Here is a 25,022-nt window from a genome sequence, read left to right as displayed (position 1 = left end):
GTTAAGGCACTCGACTCGTAATCCAAGGGTCGCGGCTTCGAATCCCAGTCACACCAAACATGATCGCCCTTTCAGCCGTGAGGGCGTTATAAAGTTACGGTCAATCCCACTATTCATTGGTAAAAGATTAGTCCAAAGTTGGCGATGGGTGGTGATGAGTAGCTGCCTTCCTTCTAGTCTTAAACTGCTAAATTATGGTCGGTTGGCGCAGATAGCCCACGTGTAGCTTTGCGCGAAATTCAGAACAAACCATAACGTCATAAGATTATTCAAATACCTAAATTAATTTAGCTTATCATATGGAGAAGTACAATATATATATATTGTACGTTTATCAGAGTTTATTTAAAAAAACTTCTGTTAAATGAGAATTTAAAGAGGTAATGTTGTAATAAAAATACTGATTTGGCCGAAATGTTTTACTGGTCTCTGCTAGTAATTGAAAGCAACAAAATAACGGAAAGAATGACCAGGAATAACTGATATTTTAACAGTTCAAATCATATGTGTGTGTTTACGTAAATAAAAAATTATAATGTTCATAGATTTTTATTAAAGTTGTGAACGAACATAATTTTATATTCTCTTTGGTTGTTTTTTTTTTTTTTTCAGGTGTATTTCTCAGTTGGTTCCTAGTCGAAAAATTCAGCAGAAGAAGGCTAATATTCGTGTTTTTCTTGGTTTACCTTGTGTCCATTTTGTTATTATTGGTAGATAACTTACCGTAAGTATACGGAAATAACCAGGAGATAAAACAAACTTCAACACTGCAAATTAAGTAAACACAACATAACCATAGAAAGCACCCACACACTAAGTATTGAAACAAATATAAACAAACGTAAAATCAAAGAAACCCTACTTATACAACTAAAACCAAAACTTCTAACTGCACTGCCCCTAAATTCCTGTACCCGTTTATACTCTCGTCCCTAAAACATGTGCCCGGCAGCGGTCAGTTGCAAACTCTCTTTGTTAACCTGAATATGACCTAGGAAGGTCGAAACGTTGTTTTGTACTTTATTTTAATTAAAGTGCTAATACCCATACCAGCCATCTTGAAAGTACATTTTAATTTTATTGTTGGTTTTTACTAGATTAGTGAGGAAATAGATTAGTATACAAACAAAAGTACCCGTCCACTGTGACGGAGAAGCTTAAGTTAATCTATCAGTTTCAATTATTTCATCGAAATTTTAAAGGTTACTAGTTTTTCACTCAGAGTCAAAGCTCTGAGCTACATATAATTGACGACCATCACAGTCATACTAAGAACCGCTCAACCATAACATTTGGTGAATCTACACTGACCTTCATTTTTCATTTTCTAAGCAGTACCTCGACCTTTACTGTTTTTTAGTTTTAATGTTCTAAGCAGTACCTCGACATTTACTGTTCTTTATTTTCCATTTTCTAAGCAGTAACTCGACTTTCACAGTTCTTCATTCAGTTGTTGCGAAGCATTAAAATGCCATCCATTTTTCTTTAGATATCCATTTTAAAGGAATAACTTGGCCTTAACTGGTTTACCTGTTCACTTCTAAAAATATGTTAATCTTCCACTTTTCATGTACCAATTTATCCAACAATAAATTGGCAATTGTGTCACACACTGCCAAATTAGGGATGACTGGCGCAGATAACCATCGTTTGGTTTGCAGGAAACTCAAAAACAAACAAAGAAAGAGATAACACCATTATATTTGAAAAGTGGTTGAGAATGCCAGTAAGGGGACATTCTGATGTTTCGATTAGTTATTCACATGCCATATATAGAAGCAAATTTACATAAAGTAACCTTTCCAAAAATAAAAATAGAACAGTGGAGCTACTGTGTTTGGTTCAATATATGAGCGATATATGAGCAAATAGAAAATATAGGAGTTCCTTATTTTATATTCTAGCTTGTTAATATTGGTAATTTGAGTTTCTAATTCGTAGAAAACTATAGACCATGTATTTTGACATCTCATACATCGATTTTGAACCTGTGCTTTATTTAACACACCATGTGACTCGCCAAATTTAATGTTTAGGTGGTGTTTTTTAAATATTTTTAAATAAAGAAATCAAATAATGTATAATACTAAGTTCCGAATTATGATCTGCAGTTTAATACTAAATTTAATGACCCGTGACCCTTTAATTATTTTTTTTTATATATATCTGTGCAGCCAAACATTGGTATTTTCCGTTAATTTAGCTCTTTTATTATTTGGATACCGAATTTTCGACTAACATGGATTTGGTTAGATGAGATATTTTCTTTAATACCAAACCGTCTCTCTGTATATATTCCTTCAGAGTTTGAATGAAAAAACATAGCAGAACCACATTCACCTTTAATTTTTCTGAGTGGTCTAAGTTTGTCTTATCTACTTATCATTTATCTGATACTCAGCAATAAATTAGCCTCCCTTGGTTCCATTTATCCGTTTTTAAGTAATAATTAGCCTTCACCATTCTTAATTACTCATTTATAAACAATAAATTAGCCTTCCATTGCTTTCAGTTACTCATATTCAACCAATAAAATAAACTTTCCTTGCTTTTAGTTACTCATTTCTAAACAATAAAGCAGGCTTTATTTCCTTGCTTCCATTTACCAGTTTCTAAACAATAAATTATCCTTTCCTTGCTTCCAATTACGAGTTTCTAAACAATAAATTAGCATTCCCTTGCTTCCAGTTACCAGTTTCTGAACAATAAGTTAGCATTCCCTTGCTTCCAGTTACCAGTTTCTAAACAATAAGTTATCCTTTCCTTGCTTCCAGTTACCAGTTTCTGAACAATAAGTTAGCATTCCCTTGCTTCCAGTTACCAGTTTCTAAACAATAAAGTAGCCATCTCTTGCTTCCAGTTACCAGTTTCTGAACAATAAGTTAGCATTCCCTTGCTTCCAGTTACCAGTTTCTAAACAATAAAGTAGCCATCTCTTGCTTCCAGTTACCAGTTTCTAAAAGTAAAGTAGCCATCTCTTGCTTCCAGTTACCAGTTTCTAAACAATAAAGTAGCCATCTCTTGCTTCCAGTTACCGGTTTCTAAACAGTAGCCTAAAGTTTCTTGTTCTTCACTGTTTCCTCTCCAAACTTTTTTTTATGTAGACAAAAGTTTGAAGAATCCTCGTATGTTTTAAAGATTCACAGTATGCACAATTTTTGTTATCTTATTTTTCATTGTGAGGTAAAATATGATAGAAAGTGATAAAACCTGCAACAATATATCTTTGATTAGTAATCGGTTAATTTATGTTATTATTGGTTGTTTGAAAAGCTGTCAAACATTTATGGAATTTTGGTTTATAAGATATTATGCTTATTCAGAGAAACGTGAACCGAATCTTAAACAGTAGCATTTCAAGTTCTGGCATTTATCTTTCACGCAATTTGAAGTTGTTGTTTCTTAACTTTTCTGCAAATGAAATAAAGGTTTTTAAATTTTTTTATAATTATCAGTAAGCGATGAAATCATTTATTTTTTTAGAATGTTATTATCAGTATTTTTTAATAATTCAAGACTTTATGTATATAGTTTTACAAGAAACATTTCAGTCACACGAAGGACAATTTTTTGTTTGTTTAAGAATTTACTGAGTTTTTTACGTTGTTTTCATAGGTCAGCGGTTTCTCTGATTTCATTGTTTGTGGGGAGGTCATTTATTGCAGGCTGTTTCCAGATTTGTGTTGTGTACACATTAGAGGTGCGTACATTATTTCTTATTGTTACAAACCATTGTGGACTCTGGTCCTTAATAGGTTTCGATTGTAAAGGGTGAGTGTTAATGTTGTTGTGGCATTTTGTAGATTAACCAGAAGAGTTAAAAGTTAGGCCCGACAAGGACAAGAGGTTCTTGGATCTTACGCATCGGATCGTAAAATGAAGAAGCAAGAGATCCACAAACAAGAAATATTTAATGGCTCCCGGGATGCCCCAAAAGGCACAGTGGCAGGTCTACGGACTCACACATACCAAAAATTGAGTTTCGATATCTGTGGTGGGCAAAGCACAGATACCCCATTGTGTAGCTTTGTGCTTACTTCGAAACAAACAAACGCTCGGGATAATATAGTAGAAAAACAAATGTTTTAGCAAATGAAGATTAAACTTGTTCTTTATGGAAGGCAAATGTTTAACAATAAACAAGAACCTCAATATGTGTGGATACGGGAAGACAAACAGAATCCTACATTTCTTCGTTGAATGGTTATTGGAAAATAAGAAGACAAAGGATTGCTATAGAACAGTTGCAAGAAATCCTGTTGAAAAACTAAAACTACATACAAATTTGAGTTCTCAATGAAAAATATTGTTCTAAATATGCTAATTAGCTTCAATCTTTTAACATAAACAAGCTCATATTGTGGGCCAACTGTCTCACTTGTTTGGATGTGTAACGAAGTGCATGACAATCCAAATTATCTGATTCGTTGCCAAAAACAGCTTAACTTGATAATTAAATTCTGGAAGCAAATAAAAACAAACCTATATTAGTGTGCTCTACGTAACACCGCATGAGTCTAATCAGTTACTGTACGGTTCTTAATTGCCAAAGTCATAGTTTAAAAATGGTATTTTTTTGTCTTTTTAATAAATTATAAATACAGTAATTTACATTTGTTTGTTTGTTTTTTTAATTTCGCACAAAGCTACTCGAGGGCTATCTGTGCTAGCCGTCCCGAATTTAGCAGTGTAAGACTAGAGGGAAGGCAGCTAGTCATCACCACCCACCGCCAACTCTTGGGCTACTCTTTAACAACGAATAATGGGATTGATCGTCACATTATAACGCCCCCACGGCTGAAAGGGCGAGCATGTTTGGCGCGACGGGGATGCGAACCCGCGACCCTCAGATTACGAGTCGCACGCCTTAACACGCTTGGCCATGCCGGGCCATTTACATTTGTTGTTGGCTAAGTAAAGAACTGCGATATTTTCACAGAGTTTCCACAATACAGCATCCTAGCTATGGGTGGAAACTTCCAATTAAATTACAGCTTAGTAGGCTTACTAAAATCAATCACGGCACGAAATACAAATCGAATTGAGGACGCATTTTGAAGTCTATTAGCATTATTATTTTCAATAATCATTGCTTTAGACGTACTCATTTTTAAAATAATACTCATTACGATTTTTTAAAAATACGTAATAAAAACAGTCAAAGTTTACGCGTTTTAGTTGTGAACAGATAGTTAAGTTTGCTTTGTTTTCAATTTCACGCAAAGCTATTCGAGAGCCATCTGCGCTAGCCGTCCCTAATTTAGCAGTGTAACACTAGAGGGAAGGCAGCTAGTTCTCACCACCCACCCTCCGCCAATTCTTGGGCTACTCTTATACCAACGAATAGTGAGATTGACCGTTACATTATAACGCCACCACCGCTGAAACGGCGAGCATGTTTAGTGTGACGGGGATTCGAACCCGCGACCCTCGGATTTCAAGACGAGTGCCTTAATTACCTGGCCATGGCGGGCCGATAGTTAAGTCTTTGAACCTTTATTTCATGAAATTATTTCAAATCTAATTTCAGTATTACAAGATTGACATTTTAAGGTATTGACACATTTTATTCTGAGATACAACAGTATTATGTAATTAAGCACAGATAAATTAATATAAACGTCAGGGTTACAATTCTCTTTAACAGGCTTATCCAACTATCTATCGAGCAACCGGATATGGCATTTATACGGGTCTTGGTCGCATTGGAGCCATAATTACCCCATTCATAGCCCAAGTAAGTTTCACAAATTAAAGGAAAAAAAATGTTTGTTTTACAGATCTTGTATAATATAAGTTCACCCCGGAAAATCTCGGCGAAAGTGTCAGAAAATTGTACTAAATATGTTTCTTTTCTTTACACACTAGTTCCGGTGAAAATACTAACTTTGCTTGTTTACCTGTAAGGCAAAATATTGGTTTATTTTAAAAAATATTCTGCCAATAGACGCAATATATTTACTATACAGATTATTCTTACTAACTACCCAGATGGCGCTCAACAGAATTTTTAATTTAGATCAGAATAAATAACACTATGTAACAAAATTTTTACTTTTTCTTGTTCTTGTGCAGAAAGTGTTATTTCCCAATTGCTTATGCCTAAAGTAAATGGAAAAGACCTATTTTTTCTCTTCAAACTTTGCTTTTGTGACCTGGGAGCGTATAATGAAAACATGATGGGAGACTATATTTGAGAGCAGATACGTGAAAGTGATTTACATTACTGTCGCAAATCTCGAAAAACTACTCACTTCTAAAAAAATTTGTATAATTTTAGTATAAATACACGTAAATCTTGTTTCATATGTTGTTTTATTCAGACCTTATGTAAATGAAAATGTGCAAATTTGCCCGTTTTTACATAGAAAATAAGTTAAGTTCTAAGTTTCATTATCCAGGTAACAAAAGCAAAGTTTGAAGGGAATAATGGCCATTTTCTGTACTTTTACAACATAAGCAATTAAGAAATAACACATACTATTCAGGAACAAAATTTATGTTACATAGTGTAATCAAATCTTTTGAACTAGTTGCGGGTAATGTTAGGGAACGTCGCTTTGAAATGTTACCACCTAGTACGTAAGTAATTACCTTAGGTAGTTTATAATGTAAAAACACAGAACGAGAACCCTGATGGAAGAGACTATTAAAACCTATACTGCTGTTCAAATAATAAAGGAAATATATATGTGTAAATATCAAGCATTCTTCTGTCTAAATTTTACGATTGTAATTAAGAATACTTTTTACAAACAGGTGTTAATGAATATTCATCCTAAACTGACATGTGGAATATATGCCATGGTGGCCTTCGTGTCAGCGATGTCTTCGTTAGCTCTGCCCTTTGACACTAAAGGTCAAGAACTTGCAGTAAGTTTATTTAATTAGTACCGTGAACGAAAGACAACATTTATCTAATCAAAAGGATCTTTTAGCGGATTTACATATTTATTAGAAACTCGTGGTGTGGGTATTTATATATCTATCACTAACTTGAAGTAAGTGTATATATATATTTTTTATAACAAACCACACCGACGTTGTTTATTTATAATTTATTTTTAGTACACGTGGTTTAATAAACTAATTCATATGTAGTATATTTATATAGTTGTAATTTACATGAAGGTTTTCGTTCAGGACCATAACTCGTCAGTTGAACAAGACGATGAAACACAAGAGATTCTATGAAACACTATTTTGTAAACAAATGTAACAGTGCAACAGCAATACAGTTTTATTAGAAATATATCAGATCAAACGTGTTTCTAATACCACGAACTTAGCAGCATACCAGATCTTGGTCACTATAGACAAATTAAACAATCAATTTTACATGTAAATACTGGTATTTTACGACTTTAGTACAAGTATATTGTCACTATATGCTGGTATTTCACGACTAATACAAATATATTGTCACTATGTACTGGTATTTTACGATTTTAGTACAATATTGTCACAATCTACTGTAAATACTGGTAGTTCACGAATTTATAGCTATAATAATGTCAGTGTATACTGTAACTAGTAGTATTTGATGACTGTATGGCTATAATATTGTCACTGTATACTGTAACTAGTGGTATTTGATGACTGTATGGCTATAATATGTCACTGTATGCTGTAACTAGTGGTATTTGATGACTGTATGGCTATAATATGTCACTGTATGCTGTAACTAGTGGTATTTGATGACTTTATGGCTATAATATGTCACTGTATACTGAAACTTGTGGTTTTTGATAACTTTATTGCTGTAATATTGCCACTGTATACTGAAACTTATGGTTTTTGATAACTTTATTGCTGTAATATTGCCACTGTATACTGTAACCAGTGGTATTTCACGACGTTCGTACAAAAAGATGTTAACACTTGTACCCTAAAGTTTTACTCACTTTCATTAATGAGTTTGAATAAGGAAAAATATCAAATTGTTCGTTTTTTATTGTTACTAAACAACAACAACAACATATCAATCTGAGTTATTGTTAAAAAAAATATGAAATGTTCAATAAATGTAGAAATTAACCAAGTTAATAAATAAAACACGTGTAAACGTGTTTTGTTTTTTTCGAACTACTCGAAACATTATTTATGTAAGACAAAAAGGCTTTGGTTTCGTTTTATGTCATTCAAAAACCTATATTATCTTAGTGTGAACCTAAATATAGAAAATATAACTCTATTATCTCCAAACTCAAATATCGTTGTCACGAGAGCTAGGACGTGAAATCTTACTATAGAAAAGTGTTTGGTAAAAACCAATATATACATCGGAGTGTAATTTAATTTTTTTCCGGAAAAAGTTTTGCTTAAGTTTATTTTATCCAGGTGGAATATGAATTTGATTGAAAATTTTATGTTTTATTCCAGGATCATTGATGTCGGTTTTGGAAGCTTTCAGTGATATTCCGTCCAATGTAAGCATGAGAGTTGTAAACATTGTATGTACTAGTTCTGTGACGATAATAAAGGAAAACTTGGTCTTATTGTTTTATCACTGACTTTAAATATAAGGACTAAATTAAACAATAGTGATATGAAATAGTCGTGTTTGAAGAGTAAACTGTTCGTGGGGTTGGCTGTGCCACAGGGATCGAACCACCTTTATCTCCAGTATCATAAGCCTTTAAATATACCGCTAAGGCAGAAAAGGATAGGTCAGGGTAGGTTAAGGAGAGGTTAATAACACTGGTCTGCGATGGTTTTTTATTTTGAAATTTTTACGTGTTCGTCAGTAATTCCTGTATGCTGAATCTGAAAACAATAACCATTTTTTCCCAACACGTAATGAATTTTTTCAAAAAACGAAATATCTACTTTTACACAAGTACTTCATTTTAATTGGAATTGGGTCACATTTTGTTACATTTAAAATGATGATAACCACTGGCTTTAGATTTCTCTAGACCAATCACGACGTGAGAGTCTCATCGATCGTTCTAGAATCTATGAGATACACACCACTTGCATATAAACGGTGAAAAGGCCACATGACGTGCCATTTTCTGATAGTATTTGTTGGTATGTGCACTTTGACATTATTTTTTAATGTTTAATGTTAGTTATTTATCGCTATGGCAACAAAATGTTGAGTAAATGACTCAAACATAATTTTGTTGTATTTGTGGCAAGTTTGTTGTAAATGTGATTCAAGTTTGTTTTTACCCTTCCCGATTTGTAAAAAATAAAAATCCTTACGTGATAGATAAAAAAAATTAACATTATTTTCGAATTCTTCGTGGCTGAATTACGGTCAGTTATATAAACCAAAATATTTTTTTATGAAATTTAAATTCGTAGGCCTATGTTATTAATAACGACGACTTTCAAAGGTTAATTATTAACAATGATAACTTTCAAACGCTCGGGAGAAGTTTAACAGTGACAATTTGAAATAAAATAATGTAAATGCTAGCAATGATTATTTGATGATAATTTCGAAATAGAAAATTTTGTTCGTTGAACATTTTAAATATGTTACAGACCAGACCAAAAGTATTAGCTTGAAATAGTAAAAAAAAAAAATTGTATCTTTCAGAGATAGATTTATAACCTTTGTAGTAAGTGTAAGAATGTTTTTCAACTTGCGTCTGAGAAGTTCCATAAGCAACTTATTCCTGGTTGCAGGCTACTGACAATTCTATTTCTGGTTTAGCGGTTTGTTTATTTTTAGTGTGCAAAAATAAAGACATCGTGTGTTTGTGTAGATAGTAGTTATTTTAAAATCATAGGCTTTGAGTTTGAGTGAAAGATATCAAACGCTTATTGCTTCTCTTACAAGGTCATATTTATTTTCAAACACAATTTAAACACACATACAAATATTGGAAAAGTAAATATACTGATTTGGAATAAATAATCTATTTTGCTTCCTTCACATTTATCACTAGTTGTTTCGAACACTCGCATAAGGCTACAAGGCCTGTCTACGCTTGCCGACCATCATTTTGAACTGATGGACTGATTGACAAAAGGGAAGGCAACTAGCGAACAGCACATACTGCTAATTTTCTCAAATAGTCGAATTTGAATGTCGCTTACATAATAATATGACGCGAATCATTGACTTTTAAAATTACAGTTTAACAAGGTAAAGGTTAGAATACGCTAGAGTGTATAATGTGATACACCAGCCTAAGAAAATATAAAAAACATTAAATTTGTTTTACGTACTGTTTAATTTCTTTAAACTGTAAAATATTTATTGAAAATTTAGGATTTTCGAATGTAAAGAAAAGAGGAATGTGCTAGACAGAAAATACAGAGTGGCCCGTAAGTCCTTACCCATCCATATATTGTGTATCAACAACGTTATAATACTAATGATGAGTTGAAAGCAGCTGTTACCGCGGCATTTGGAACAATAACCCCTGCTATGTTGAGGAAAATGTCTCACAGAACATGACGTCTCATAATATTATGCAGCGAGAATGAGGGACAGCACACAGATACACTGGACACATAAGATATATGGATGGGTAGGGACTTACGGGCCACCCTGTATATTACGTAGTTAGTTAGGCTTAATTGTTGAGCCTAATTAGTACTTCAATTCTTCATTAAATTGAACTCCCATCCACATCTACGATTTAAAATTATTCTTATTTTCAACAACAGGTTTCTTATTCGGATTGCCATTTATAATAGTTTTTTTTTAATATCTTGAAAATATACACACTTATTAACGTATGTGCTAGTTCAACGTTAAATGTTTTTTAATATACTAAAAATCCAAACATTGGAAGAATATCACAGTTTCTGATTAAAGTTATTGAAATTGTGAAAAAAAATAATTATGTTCTTTTAACTTTCCATTACGTGACGCCGATATGTGATAAAATCTGAACGTTAGAATAACCTCATACCTTCCTATTTCAAGTTCTTACAGCGTTGTTAGGTTCAGCTGTTTTAATAAAGATAAATTCCACAAACTAATACAGTTCTAAAGGTTCCATGTAATTTAACCAACGTTTTTGTAAATTTCTTATACTTGTATGATCACAGAAAACAACATTACAAAATCATGGTCAGTAGTGTATTTCAAGTTAAATCTACAAAGCTTGCCATAAAACCCTTAATATTATATTTTATTATAATTAGTTTGATAATCCGCTTGGAAATCTAGAACAATAAGTAAACTAAAATCCATACTCTCAATCTTATAAAGTCGTTTAAAATCTAAATATCCAGTAGGCCTATCAACATATTTTAATAAATTAACGAAGTAATCTAATAAACACAAATATTAACTACAATAATACTTTAACATGTACTATTATTAGTTTAACTTTTACTTGTTATAAGACTTCTTACAATCAGACAGTTCTGTGGTTAATGGTCCTGAAAGAAAGAATGAAGATAGAATATTAGAATTTTCGTCTTTTTCAAGATTTATTTATTTTTATGTAGTGAATAATTCAATACCAATAGCTAGTCAAAGAAATAGTTTTCTATATAACAGCACTCACTTCGAGTTCATAGCCTTTTGTGTCACGAGGCAAGGCTAACGTCATAAGTGCAGTTAGGCCTGATATAACTGCATAGATTCTGACAGCCATCTTGGGTTCCACTTTCATCAAAACCTGTGGAAGAATTATAAGATATATCGAAATGTATTTTATAAATTTTTACAGAATAAACGACCGTGATGTCGGTTGAGGAGGGACTAGAGAGGCAGCTGCTCCCCCTAAAGTTGCTTTGTAAAATGAAGTAGGCCCTAAAAATTCCAAATAATGATATAATTTATGAAGTATAACCGCTTATAAGTCAGAAGAATTATGTTAGTATGTCTCGTATTTTAAACTTCTAAAGCCCCAGTGTCTTCGTGATTCTTGCCCCCCTGTAAAAGTTGCGGAGGCCACAGCCCTGAATATTAATTGTATGTTAAAAATTATGCATTATAATTATAGCTTGTTTGTTTTTACAGTAATAAAGATAAAATACTAAGAACTTTTCTTAAATGTTAATACGCCCTCTGTTGTACACTATAATCATTCATTTATTATCAAAAACTTGTAATTACACACTTTTCCTATTTTTTAAAGTTTATCAAAGTGCGAGCTCCTCTTTTATCATTATCTTTATTACTTTCATCTTCCAATACCACAAGACATTCTCCCAGATGCGTATTCCTGTATACTCGATGACTCTCTAGTTCATAGGTTGAATCAAGGCACTGTTGTTAGCAGGCATTAACGTGGCCTTAATAGGGCCACCGTGAACCTCAAGCTCTTTCAAAGGGGAACACACAGGGGATTGTCAAGCAGAAGGATGGCCTTCACATTGTCTCTAGCAACACTAAAAATATCTGCCTGATACTTGATTCTCCCCGGTTGATCACTGGTAAGCTGTTCATAATGTTCTTGAGAGCCCTTGGTTTCCTTACCTTGCCTAAAATAATTGATTACAGTTGGTGGGCGATTCTTTGCCATCTTTCTACCAGATATGTGGAACTCGTGCCTAGCAGCCTATTTGTTGCTAGACACAGCTTTCTAGAAGAGGCCCGTTTGATCTCCGTTGTATATCTGAGCCATGATGAGCTGCGAATCTTCCATAATATTCTTTAGTCACTTTCTGAAGGTCTCAATGCTGTTGAGATCAGCGATTCCTGACTCACCTGCAACTTTTAGATTCACTAACCAGTGACGAGCCCGAAATTTGAGCAACCAGCCACTACTTGCTGTAAAGCCTTCAATGTTCAGGTTCTGCACGAGGCGTATTGCAGCATTTTGAACATCAATGCCTTGTACATTAACACCAGAAGTACACTCCTACTTGTACATATCTTGATCCGAGCTGGAATATTTAGCAGACTTTATCCTTTTTTGGGGGGGTCTTATTTGAACTACTTGAATCCTCCAAACTTAAAACTTTTATATTAACTTCTTAATATTATAAAATGTGCTTGTTTTGATGCTAAACTCCTCAAACACACACAACACATTGCACCCTCTTCAAATATTTCATCTTTTATTTAAGACTAAAGGTATATTAATTTCAATCCCTTTCTACAACTTCTAGATGCCATATTTGTGAGGGATGAACAACATTTGGAACAGAATAAAGTATACATGAGGTAAAATACACGATAACGGATAAAGAACAATGGACAATAAGTCCACTGACCGAAGGTCAACTGAGGTAAAGACTGAGCACTGTGTGAAATTTTATCCCCGCTCAACCACTCGGAAAGCAGCGAATTATGTCCCTTCGCACCAGGTATCCTTTACTGTGCATTACCAGGAATTTTAGTGACTTGCATTCAAAATTTTGTTAAACTACGTTTTGTTTATGGCATAGCAATTAGTATTGCCTATATTGTTTATAGACTAATAAACCATATTTTAACAATATATACATTTTAAGTTTTTAATTTTATGTAGAAATATTTTTTTAAAAAATCCTTAATTTCACCTAGTGTGAGAAACGTGACATTTTCTGTTGGTACATTCTTCTCTTTATTTTATCTATCACTCTTTAAAATCAAGAAATTCAACGCAAATTACTCACTATTAAATCGTCATTGCTCAGATGAACTTTAATTTTTATAGCCTTGAAATGTTACAGAACTATTACGTAGAAAATCAGACCCCTTTAGTTACAAGCACCTGCCACATACAGAATTTGTTAATAGTTCTCTCTTACGTTTAATTATATAACATCTACAACCAATCGTAAGTCACTACTTGTATATATCAAATGACGTTAAGTATTACGCTGTGCTCTGATATATACACATATATTTCTCTTATTATAAATGAACATTTCTCGTCAGAAAGGTAGCTGTTAGCTTGGGAGAGTTTGTAAGCACACGTCTCATGTAGAAAGGCTGAATATCTTTCAATGACGCCGAGTTATGAAGGAATTACTATCTATACACTTTCAATTTTTAATTCATTCAGTGCATGATATTCGCTGGTAATTTTCTGTATTTTCTGTACAGTTTTAAAAAGTTGAAGAACAATCTATTTCTTCTTTAATATAATCTAAAATCCTATAAAGTTTATTTCACTATTAAACTTAGCAGAAAAAAAAATGCTTTAGTAAATGACGCTATAACTACTTAAAAGAAGAGACTATTTGATTTTGCAAATAAAGTATCTTTCACGGCCACTATTTGCCTGCTTTGATCAATATTTTTTAAACCTTTTTAGTAATTTGTATAATAAAGATGTAACACACGATAATTTATTGTTCATTCTTATATTTAAGAAACAAATATCAATAGAACTTAGAAGAAATGGCATCCATATATCTTTCTTACAGCGTATAAGTTTCTCTTTTTTAAGATACGTAAGTAATTCAGCAGGTGAAACTAGTACACGGTATTAAATAAAGTAAATGAATGTTAAGTTTTACTTAAGTTTTAATCTTTACCTGGGCAACGAAAGGTGTTATTATGGCTCCAAAACGACCAAGCCCGGAATGGAATCCAAGCGCTAAAGCTCGATTAGTCGTCGGATAGACCTATTTATCAGAAATATTATGAGTGTGAATAGGCCTTCAGTCAATATTTTCATTTCTGTGTTATTTTGTCACGTTAAAAAAAGTACAAAAACCCATATTAAAAAATGCCAGCTTGAAACAAAGTTGTAACTAAATTTTGACTACATAATATCTAATGGTACTTTTCTGTATTTAAATTTCTTGGACTGGAATGCTTTACTGATTTGGAAGTAATGAGACTGTGTGAGAACGCTAAGTAACCATTTTCTTCTGTTGGTGGTGTAGTTTCAAATATAGTGTCATCATTAGGACACTACACACAGTATTAGGAAGATGGCATAAATATGACATTTGACGAGTGAAATGTAAAATATGTGTGATGGCGTGTTAATGGCCGTAATACTATTTCATATTAAAGAAAATAATTACGCATATTACAGTTTTTTCTTCTTCTTTTACTGAGGTATTCCTGGCTCGAGATAAATCGAAAATGCTATTTTCATTGTTCGTTACTCAGTATTAATGAGCGATTACTTCCCGAATGCTTTTATTTATTAATTGTAAAATCGTCTTATCTATAAGTGATACAGTCAAAGACAATATCTAGTCCATAAAATAGAAGAGTTAATTGAAACAATTACGTAATAAATGGGGATTAAAATGAAATCCTTCAAAATAAAGTCCACATTAATGTTTGTAGTAAGGGCAATAATTTTAGGAAGACTAGGAAATGATTTTATAAATATAAACAATCAAAACTGTATTTTACTATTATTCGAGCATCACTACTTCGTATAGAATGTGTTGCTTTATGGTTGACGTAACCCTTGCATCCAAGCGTTAAAACCATCTTCGACGATTAAAGGTTTATATTTTAAACTAAAAATTTTGTAATTTCAGTCGTTCTGCATACTTTTGAAATAAAAAATAAACCAATTTGTTATATGTCGGGAAAATTTTACGATTTGAAATAAGTTTACAAACTTTTTGTTGTCAATAGCTTTCAAGAGTGAGAAAACGTACAACAAATAATATTGGTCTTACTCAATGTGGATGCAACCCGTTAACGAGATTGGTGTAAGCTACATATTTGATATTGTAATTTAAATAATTGGATAGAGGGAGCTGCGCGTCTTAATAATAACATTCAGATCAAAATGTTCTAAGGATGAGACGTAAAGTTGTTTGTTTTTAATTTTTTTAGCTAGATAATAAATATGAGGTGTTGTGAATTTTTAAAGCGTTTCCAAGGGTAGTGTCAGTGTATAAATGTTCAAGCTTGCATAAACATTAAAGAAATAAATAAAATAGTTTGTTATTGTTATGTGAACTCGATGTTTGATGATTTTCACCAGATAATTTAAAGGAAGCGGCAAGCAAAGAAACGCTTATTTGGATTTTGAATTTCGCGCAAGCAATCCCTAAATTAGAAGTATAAGACTAAAGGGAAAACACTGTAACGTACCACGGCTGAAAGGGCGTGTATGTTTGGTGTGACGGGGATTTGAACCCGCGATCTTCAGATTAAGGGTGGGGGGCACTTTAGCCACTTGATTATCCCAGCAATATAACACTTCCCGGGAAATATTTTACCTTTCCAATTTATGGTTTGCCCTCTTCTTGTTGTTGTTGTTTTTTAATAGTAATGTACCAAACCCTTTTGTTATAAACATTATAACTTCGCAGATATTGTAAAAATTTGTAATAAATTACAATATTTTATCAGTAATGTAGAAATACTGATATAAAAATTAATAGCTAATTGACTTAATAAAAAAACTTTAAATAAAATTATTAAATTATTTTGTAGCAAATACAAGAGGGTATTAAATAAATATAAATAAATAAAAAATTAGAGAAAATTTACTTAAAATTTCTAATAACTATTTTTATTTATGAATAAGGTAATTTAACAACTTGGCACTACTTCATGCAGATGTACACCTTGCCGCATATGAAGGTTGTTTAGAGCACGATAGTCACAGTAGATCTGATGAATGGGTGGTGGTTGGGAGCGATACTAGTTTGGACAGCTGGTTAGGACACTTTTTATTGGTATAGTTCGTTTTCTTTGGGTTTTTTTGCTGTCAATTAATGCTTTTCTACCATATTGGGGGGGCTGGAATGCTAACGTCAAAAGGTAAGTTTTTATCTTACATATCCCCAAATGGTACTACCTTATTTCTTTATTTTGTATTTTTTATTTCAATTAATTCTTCACTAGGGTGAGTAGTCCCCTTCCCCAACTGTCTGCAGGCAGTGAAGGGTTATGTAGATGTAGGACGTCGTGGGTTTAAGCACTCACATCTCGCTCTCCTAATCTCTATTTCTAATTCTATATCTATTGTTATTCTTTATTTCTTATGTGACACTGGCGAATGGAGGTTAAGACTGATAGATTGTGTATCCCCACTACAATGTGGGCCCTACTTCCGCAGTCACCTCCAAAACCTAGGATACATTTTATGATCCCACATTGTAGCTTGTAGCCTGAGATAATTTCAGTTGATGCACCGTTTTTGTGTTTAATTTGTTTTTGTTTCGGCTTCTTCTTGAGCTCAAATAACAAATCACACACTCAGTATTTAGTATTGGTTAAAAATTTCAAATTTGTCAATGTTTAAACTTCCGATAAACGTTACAAAATTCTACAGATATCTATTGAAATAGGAGGAAAAAACTATTTCGACAGTTCTTGGTTTATAGTTTTCTCAGATTTTAGATATGGTGCGGCTGAATTGAAAAGTTGGTAAGAAAATAATGTTATGCAATGTGGAACAAACAACGAAGATTGTATTGTCAGAAAAATATTATTAATTTAGAAGTGAAAGGAATTGTGTGAAAGACTTTACATATCACATAATTAACAATTTTAAACCTAAGATGAATATTAAAATGAATGTTACCGAAGACGTGCATAATTGTTTAGCTATTGCGATATTGGTCTATGCTGTATTCAGCCCATGATCAAAGCCTGCAACAGTTCAGGTATAACCGTCCCTAATTATAAATTGCTTACCAGCCAGAAATTCCCGCTGATACAAGAACTATGTCCGACTTTGAACTAAATAACGTGATTGATTGTAACTCTTATAACGCATTCACAGCTGAACGTTTAGGGAGTGTTTGAAAACATCTCTTCACGAATTTTGAGCCATATGACCAACTTTCCAGTGATCTAATTGTTAGTCCTTGGTCTCTGAATCTCTGATATATATAAGCACGGTTTCCACTATCAAGAATTGTAAATAGCTATAGAAGTATATTTTAGAGATTTTCTGTAAAATCATAAATTAAATCTTCAGCACGTGATAAATATCACACACACACACATATATAGTGTATAAACATAATGCTTGCGATAAGAATCACACTTTACCGCAGACAGTTTTTCCAAATTTCTTTCATGGTATATGAAACATGCAAGTGTTGTTCTTTGTTTTCATTTAGACAAATGAAGATATCATATTCATTAAAAGTTTTCGAAATTTCTAACACAAATTATTAGAGAAACGAAACTGTTCCAATTTAAATTTAACGCGAGCGTTATGATTTAGATAATTTATCTAGCTCGTGGGTTACTTTAATTTATCGCAGGTTTCTTTACATAACCACTGACGAACTATAAGTAGTATAGTTCAATTGTTGTGAATTGGTGATTGTTATATGATTACGTCATGTTACTAGAGCCTTCTAAGTTTCCTGTTGTTTTCATTGAGTATTATTACATCATAATAACTCGTAGTCTGTGAGATGTTCTCGACCTCGATCGAGTTATAAATACGCATCCAAAATGTAGATGGATAGATATACAGCTAGATCTGAAATGCGTAATTCTGTGTTTGTGTTTACATTTAACAAAGCCACCTTGGGCTATCTGCTGAGTCCACCAAAGAGAATCGAACCCCTGATTTTAGCATTGTAAATCCGCAGACTTACCGCGGTACTAGGGGAAACGATTCTGAATTTAGCCATAAAAAGCGTATAATGTTAATTTCTAAAGTGAAACTATCACAGATTGTGTTGTAATAACAGAGTAGAGAAGACTAATTGGTTTTGTCAGTTGTGTTCTAAAATAACTGAAGCAGCCTGTGTATACTTCGACAAAAAAAAAAGACAATTATTTAGAGCTATGGATACAACTGTAGTAATTAACAGTTATAATAGTGATTTTAAAGTGACATTATCCTAAACTGTATTGTAAAAACAGAGAAGAGAAGAATAATTCGTCTTGTCAATTTATGTTCTAAAATAGCTGAACAAACTTTGTAGAATTTGACAAAAAGAATCAATTATTTAAAGCTCTGGCTACAACCGTGATAAGTAAAAGTGTAATGAACATTTCTATAAAAGTTTAACTCGTTTTAATATATTATTTTAAAACAACTAGGCTTTGTTTTATATGTTTATTTTTGAAATGTGTCGCCAACAAGTCAGAGAGAGACACGTACTGTAAAGAATCCGGTCCCTGCATGAAACCTGACTCATATGTGCCTTTGGGTGCTTAGATGTCACGTATAGAAATACTGCTTATATAATGTTATTTTATTAGTTCCCGGTTGCATATTACCATATGCTATATTTGTTTTGGTATTTATGAGCTCTAACATACAAGGTTTCACTTTAGAACTTTGTTGCTTAACATCATGCATGTTCTCTAAGGGGTTCAACATGAAGATTGCATTACTTCCTATCTTTATTAATAGAATGTTAAAGTAAAATGGGTGACAAAGATGGCGCTGTTGTATATTCTATATAGTGACTAGCTTTCTCAGTCGTGAGTCATATTAATTTAATTACACCAATTTTGTTTTGAAATCGATATCTCTTGTCTCAGGAGAAAACTGCTGTCAAATATAACGTGATGTATTGACCCTGCTCACGTTTTACGCTATAAATAAGCTGGCATTGTGTTGCACTACAAGTTTGTTTCCAGTTTTTTCTTACATTCAAATCAAGTAAGGGCTCGGCATGGCCAGGTGGTTAAGGCACTGGACTCATAGTCCAAGGGTCGCGAGTTCTAATCCTCGTCGCACCACATATGTTCACCCTTTCATTCGTTGGGGCGTTATAATTTGATGGTCAATCCCACTATTCATTGGTAAAATAGTAGCCCAAGAATTGGCGCTGAGTGATGATGACTAGTTGCCTTCCCTTTAGTCTTACACCGCTAAATTAAGGACAGTTAACGCAGATAGCCCTCGTGTAGCTTTGCACGAAATTCAAAAACAAATAACCAAATCAAGTAGGGTGTTCAGTTTAACTTTGCAGTACATCTTCTGCTGTTCCTACACTTCTCATAGTCACTAATCTTATCCTTGGATAAGGAAGCAAATTGTGCTATTATTATAATAGGTAGGAAACAACGATTTATAAGCATAAGGAAAAGTTTTATTGGTGGTGGAACATTCTAGATGGTTTGAGATAATATTACTGTTCTGTAGAAACGTCAGTATGTTACACCATCATTAAAAAAAATTCTTTATGTTTATAAATTGTTGTTTGCCTACCTATTGCCACTTTTATTCGTAAGGTTACACCCAAGAATACCACATTCATGTTTAGTCCATTATACGACGAATTACTATATAAGTTAGATATGTTTATGTATAGTTTGGTTAAGTTATGAAAGAAATCACAAGCTTAATGTGTGCATTTTTTTAAGTTGAGCAGAAAGTTACACAATGAGATATCTGTGACCTCGGTTTCTAGTGTTGTAAGTTCGAAAGGTAATCTGAAAAGTGAACGTATTTACGAACTATGATTATTTTGAAAATTAATCCGATACTAGCGACACTTACTGAAATTATTGTTCTTTAAGAGACCTTTGGTATTTAACAATGAATATAATATCAAAATAAGACAAACTGGTCAAGACATAACCAATTTTAAAATAATTCTAAATCAAAAGGCACCTACCTCCAAAGTGTAAATAACACAGACAGCAAAAGATACATTAATAGTTCCTCTTGCTATAAAAAGTAACACGTAAAGAAAAGACGTTCTGTAGAAAAGAAAAAATACAATCATTGTAGTATACTATCAGTAAGTTACCCTAAGAGCCAGCTGATTACGAAGTTAATAAACCGTCTAATTTAATATACCTGTCTGGAGTAAACAATGTCATGAAAAATTATAAAGATTAGAAGACGTTAATTGTTCACTGCAGCTCATCAATAATATCGATAGGACAAAATACAGTTTGTTTCTTTTTGAATTTCGCGTATAGCTACACGAGGACTATCCGCACTAGCCGTCCCTATATCAGAGAAGGAAGCTAGTCATCACCACTCTCCGCCAACTCTTTTACCAACGAATAGTGGGATTGACCGTCACATTATAACTACCCCCAGACCATGTCGGCCCTATAAAATACAGATAATTAAAAAATTTGTTTGTTTTGAATTTCGCGCAAAGCTACACGAGGGCTATCTGCGCCAGTCGTCCCTAATTTAGCAGTATAAAGTTAGAGAGAAGGCAGCTAGCCATCACCACCCATGGCCAACTCTTGGGCTACTCTTTTACCAACGAATAGTGGAATTGACCGTGACATTATAACGCCCCTACGGCTGAAAAGGTGAGCATGTTTGGTGTGGATTCGAACCCGCGACCTTCAAATTACGAGTCGCGTGCCTTAACTGCCTGGCTGTGCCGGGCCTAATGAGGGAAGAACAGCTAGGAAATAAAGCTGATAATTAATTATCTGCAGTTAAAAGATAGTTTGTAACGGAATATAGTACAATAATTGAACGCCTGACAAGCTCCTTCGATTTTCGTGGAAAATTGTTTTTTTTTTTTTTTTCAGTTATTGCCAGTACTTAGTTTACCATATTCTATAAATGGATAGATAAATATGGATGTTTGGATCTGATTTGTTAAATACGAAGCTGTATGGCTAACATTTATCTCAGTAGAGAGTATAAAGTCTCGATCCCAGTAGATTTCATAGCAGATGATATTATAGCGCTACAAACCCAGTTTCGATATCTGTGGTGGACACGGCACAAATAGTTCATTGTGTAGCTTCGTTCCTTGCGATGAAACAAAGAAACAACCAGATGGCAAAACAAAACAATATTCAAAAAAGCAGTCTCTTTGTGTATCATAACAACCGTTGAGGTAACTTGCCAATAGTAAAACGATACAAGGAATCTTTAACCTGTTCAGTGCCGTAGACGAGATAACTCGTCCAAGCCGATCGGTAACACAGTGAGTGCCACGGACGAGTTAATTTGTTCTCAATAATACCTAACTTCAACGCTAGATGTCAGCACCATACATGAATTTGACCAACTTACAAATTGTTTCACTTTCGATCCAAAATGGCGTTACGAAAAAAGTTACAAAATGAAGAAGCATTAGAGTTGTAATGTAGCAGCTGAAATACTTGGCAGTCAACAGGTTAAAAAGAACGAATAAACCAAAATGTGGAAAATACACTTTACTTAAATTATTATATCATTCTCTACATTAGAAGTTAAATGTATAAGTAATATATACGATAAACACTTTTGTTGTAATATATAAACTAAACAATATAGTTACACTGGTTATTACAGTATAAACTAAACAATACCGTTACACTATTTACAACGTCATAAGTTAAATACTTTTATTATTTATTACTAAATAAACTAAACTATATAGTTACGTTTTTTACCACATCGCAAGTTAAACAGTTTAGTTACTTTTTCTAACAATCGTTATTGTAAATGAAAAGAAAATGGGGGGTCGAACCCAAGACCTTTGGCTAATACAGCTGATCTTCTATTTAAGCGCATAGACCGTCCTTACCTCCTCCACCTCACGAGACATTCTAACTATAACAATGAAACTTTCATATTACTCTGTTTTCTTGTTGTCAGGCGAATAGTCGGTTATTTGCCATCACCTAACCAAATCAGAAGGGTATAAATACACTCATATATCATTACTAGAGTTACGTAAGTTTTCGTATTTTATACACAACTTTCGGCAGGTTTGCTCGTACATATTATTCTGAATGTATCGTGTAATAAGCGTAAAGTACTTTATATTCTTCAAACAGTTGACTAGTTGCATCAACAAATTGTTAGGTCAATTAAGAGACTCCTACAGGTTTTACATAATCATCTTAAATTTGAAATTGCTGGTTAGAGTAAGGGTGGCCAGTCAGCACCACTAAACTTAAATCAAATAACAGGACTAACTATCACAGCACGTTCAAGGGGATATCACGATTGGATATTACAGCCTGGCACCTTAATAAATACAGATCATGTCCTGTCTCATTCTGACAACGACTTTAAACAATAAAATTACAACGCAAAATTCTCATTCGTAAGAACTTTTCAATCATAAATTTAAGAAGATAATATTATTGTCAGGTTGACACTCCTGTTCCTGAAAAAGGTATCTCACATTGAAGTGCAAAGTCGCGACCTCTAAACACGTAAAACCACGTGTGTCCAATCATCACTTAAGAGTGTAGGTAGAATAACCAATGATCTGCATTTAATATCACATGATTAATTATCAGAAACATGATTTCTATGAGCATTAACCTTATGTTTAATACTATTCTACAACAGTAGTTTGTGGGTTTTTTTTTGTCACAACTAATACGTTGTAAATTATACTTCATTGGTTCTTCTGGGACTTGGAGCATTGCCTTTAATAAGGTGTGATTAATACTGATTGTAAACTAGGGCCTTAAAAAATTCGAAATCTGATCACGTTTTAAAATAACAATGTCGTAGGTTAAGTTATTACTTTTAACGTAAAACTACTTAGTTGGGACTGAGACTCGGTAAGACTTACGGAAAACAGTCTGTTGCTAGGAGCAAAGCCGACACCGTATAAAGCATAAAGGAAACAAACAACAGCATTCGTCTACTAAATCTTTCCACCAGGAACCAGCAAATTCCAATACCTAGAGAAAAAAATGTACATTGAAAATTATATAATTAATACTTTACAGCTTCCTTACACGGTATTAAAACGGAGTTGTAAGTGAAATATTACTTAGTTAATTAGTTTTTAATTTTGCGCAAAGCTACTTGAGGACTGTCTGCACTAGCCATTCCTATTGTTAAAGTATTTTAGACTAGACGAAAAGCAGCCAGTCAAACTAACCCACGCCAGCTCTTGAGGTACACTTTAATAACGAATGGTGAGGTTAACCGTTACTTTATAATGCTCTTACAGCTGAAAAGGCGATTATGTTCAGGAAAGCGATTCGAACACGCATCCATCCGATTGTGAATCGAGAGCTCTAACGACTTTACCATGCCAGACCGAAATATCTGCTTTCCTCAATTCTGCTAAAACTTATTTTCTCACTAGGGGGTGTAGTAGTAGGGGAAATCCCCTTGGATGGCTTTGTCCCCAGAATCCACTCCATCTAAGATATCAGGATTTAGTATTTTAGGAATTTTAAATTCTCCCTACATTGCAATTCCAATTGACAGGAAAATTTACTGTTTGTTTGTTGTTTGTTTTGGGGGGGGGGGGGCTGGTGTGGTAGCCATATTATGTATCTCCAATCAGATGACACCTAAAGGGCCTGCAGTTGAGAAATAGTATCAGGCTGCTGAGAGGTTGTACAAAGAGAGCCTAGAGTAATTTCAGTTTTTTCATAGTTTTAAAAAAATATTTATAGATTTTTAAAGGAAAAAAGCTTATTTATTTTGCATTTAATAACACTTGACCCAGTTTCTGATACACGCCCCCACAACTAATTGTGTCATCCCTTCTGTTTCCATTAAAACTACCCTAAAAACGCTGTGGTATTTTCAAATTAAATTGGTTTCCAATAACTCGTGATTTTTCATGAACTTTCTCTGTGATTGGTTTGGTTTGTTTTGAATTTCGCGCAAAGCTACTAGAGGGCTATCTGCGCTAGCCGTCTCTAATTTAGCAGTGTAACACTAGAGGGAAGGCAGCTAGTCATCACCACCTACCGCCAACTCTTGGGCTACTCTTTTACCAACGAATAGTGTGATTGACCGTGACATTATAACGCCCACAGTTGAAAGGACGAGCGTGTTTGGTGTGAGGATTTGAACCCACGACCATTCGGATTACGAGTCGAGTGCCTTAACCACGTGGCCATGCCTGGCCATTTCTGAGTGAGATTACCCGATTGAGTTTTTAGTGTCAGTGTGGAAATAATGGAAATAACAAAGTCAAGACACTTAATGGAAAATTAATACAAATTTTTATTTACACAGCGCAAGAGCACAGAAAAACTGAGCATGCGTACTTACCACACCATTTGGACAGTCTCATTCTATTAGATAATGTTTAGTTCCAAAGCTTTATCTGTCTCATGATAGGCTGCTGTTGGACTACACGTCCTGATCTCGAGAATAAATTTTCTCTGTGGATCATACAGCGAAAAACTTAACTGGGAAGCTCGAATGATTTTAAAATGGAAACTAACTTTGATGTCCAGGGGACAGCGTTATCTTAAGACCCCATGATCTCTTACAGCTACTCCCCCCTCCCAAACAACAGAAAAGAAACAATTTCTTAGTCAACAAGCAAAAAAGGTTTAAGTATTATCTACTTTATTCAAAATACCT

The 25,022-nt window shown here is 33.6% G+C and overlaps 2 protein-coding genes across 5 annotated transcripts in view; one reads left to right on the top strand and one right to left on the bottom strand.

The window, feature by feature from the left end:
• Positions 1 to 14,043, top strand: part of LOC143253765 (synaptic vesicle 2-related protein-like) — a 29,175-nt gene extending 15,132 nt beyond the window's left edge. For 2 of the 4 annotated variants that reach the window (XM_076508106.1, XM_076508104.1), the window contains 5 exons: positions 613 to 724; positions 3,616 to 3,700; positions 5,648 to 5,737; positions 6,760 to 6,873; positions 8,383 to 8,498. In XM_076508106.1, coding sequence (XP_076364221.1) covers positions 613 to 724; positions 3,616 to 3,700; positions 5,648 to 5,737; positions 6,760 to 6,873; positions 8,383 to 8,391 — 410 coding nt within the window. In that variant the 3' untranslated portion in view covers positions 8,392 to 8,498. The other 2 variants (XM_076508105.1, XM_076508107.1) reach the window with 2 other exon arrangements.
• Positions 9,784 to 25,022, bottom strand: part of LOC143253764 (synaptic vesicle 2-related protein-like) — a 49,024-nt gene continuing 33,785 nt past the window's right edge. Inside the window, exons 11-15 of the mRNA XM_076508103.1 lie at positions 23,257 to 23,368; positions 20,377 to 20,461; positions 14,389 to 14,478; positions 11,481 to 11,594; positions 9,784 to 11,352 (exon numbers count right to left, since the gene is read on the bottom strand). Of these exons, the coding sequence (XP_076364218.1) occupies positions 11,344 to 11,352; positions 11,481 to 11,594; positions 14,389 to 14,478; positions 20,377 to 20,461; positions 23,257 to 23,368 (410 nt within the window). The 3' untranslated portion in view covers positions 9,784 to 11,343. The remainder of the gene's footprint in view (positions 11,353 to 11,480; positions 11,595 to 14,388; positions 14,479 to 20,376; positions 20,462 to 23,256; positions 23,369 to 25,022) is intronic.

Source organism: Tachypleus tridentatus, chromosome 6, assembly GCF_004210375.1.
Source record: "Tachypleus tridentatus isolate NWPU-2018 chromosome 6, ASM421037v1, whole genome shotgun sequence".
Lineage (NCBI taxonomy): Eukaryota > Metazoa > Arthropoda > Merostomata > Xiphosura > Limulidae > Tachypleus > Tachypleus tridentatus.
This window is presented reverse-complemented; position numbering and strand designations above follow the sequence as displayed.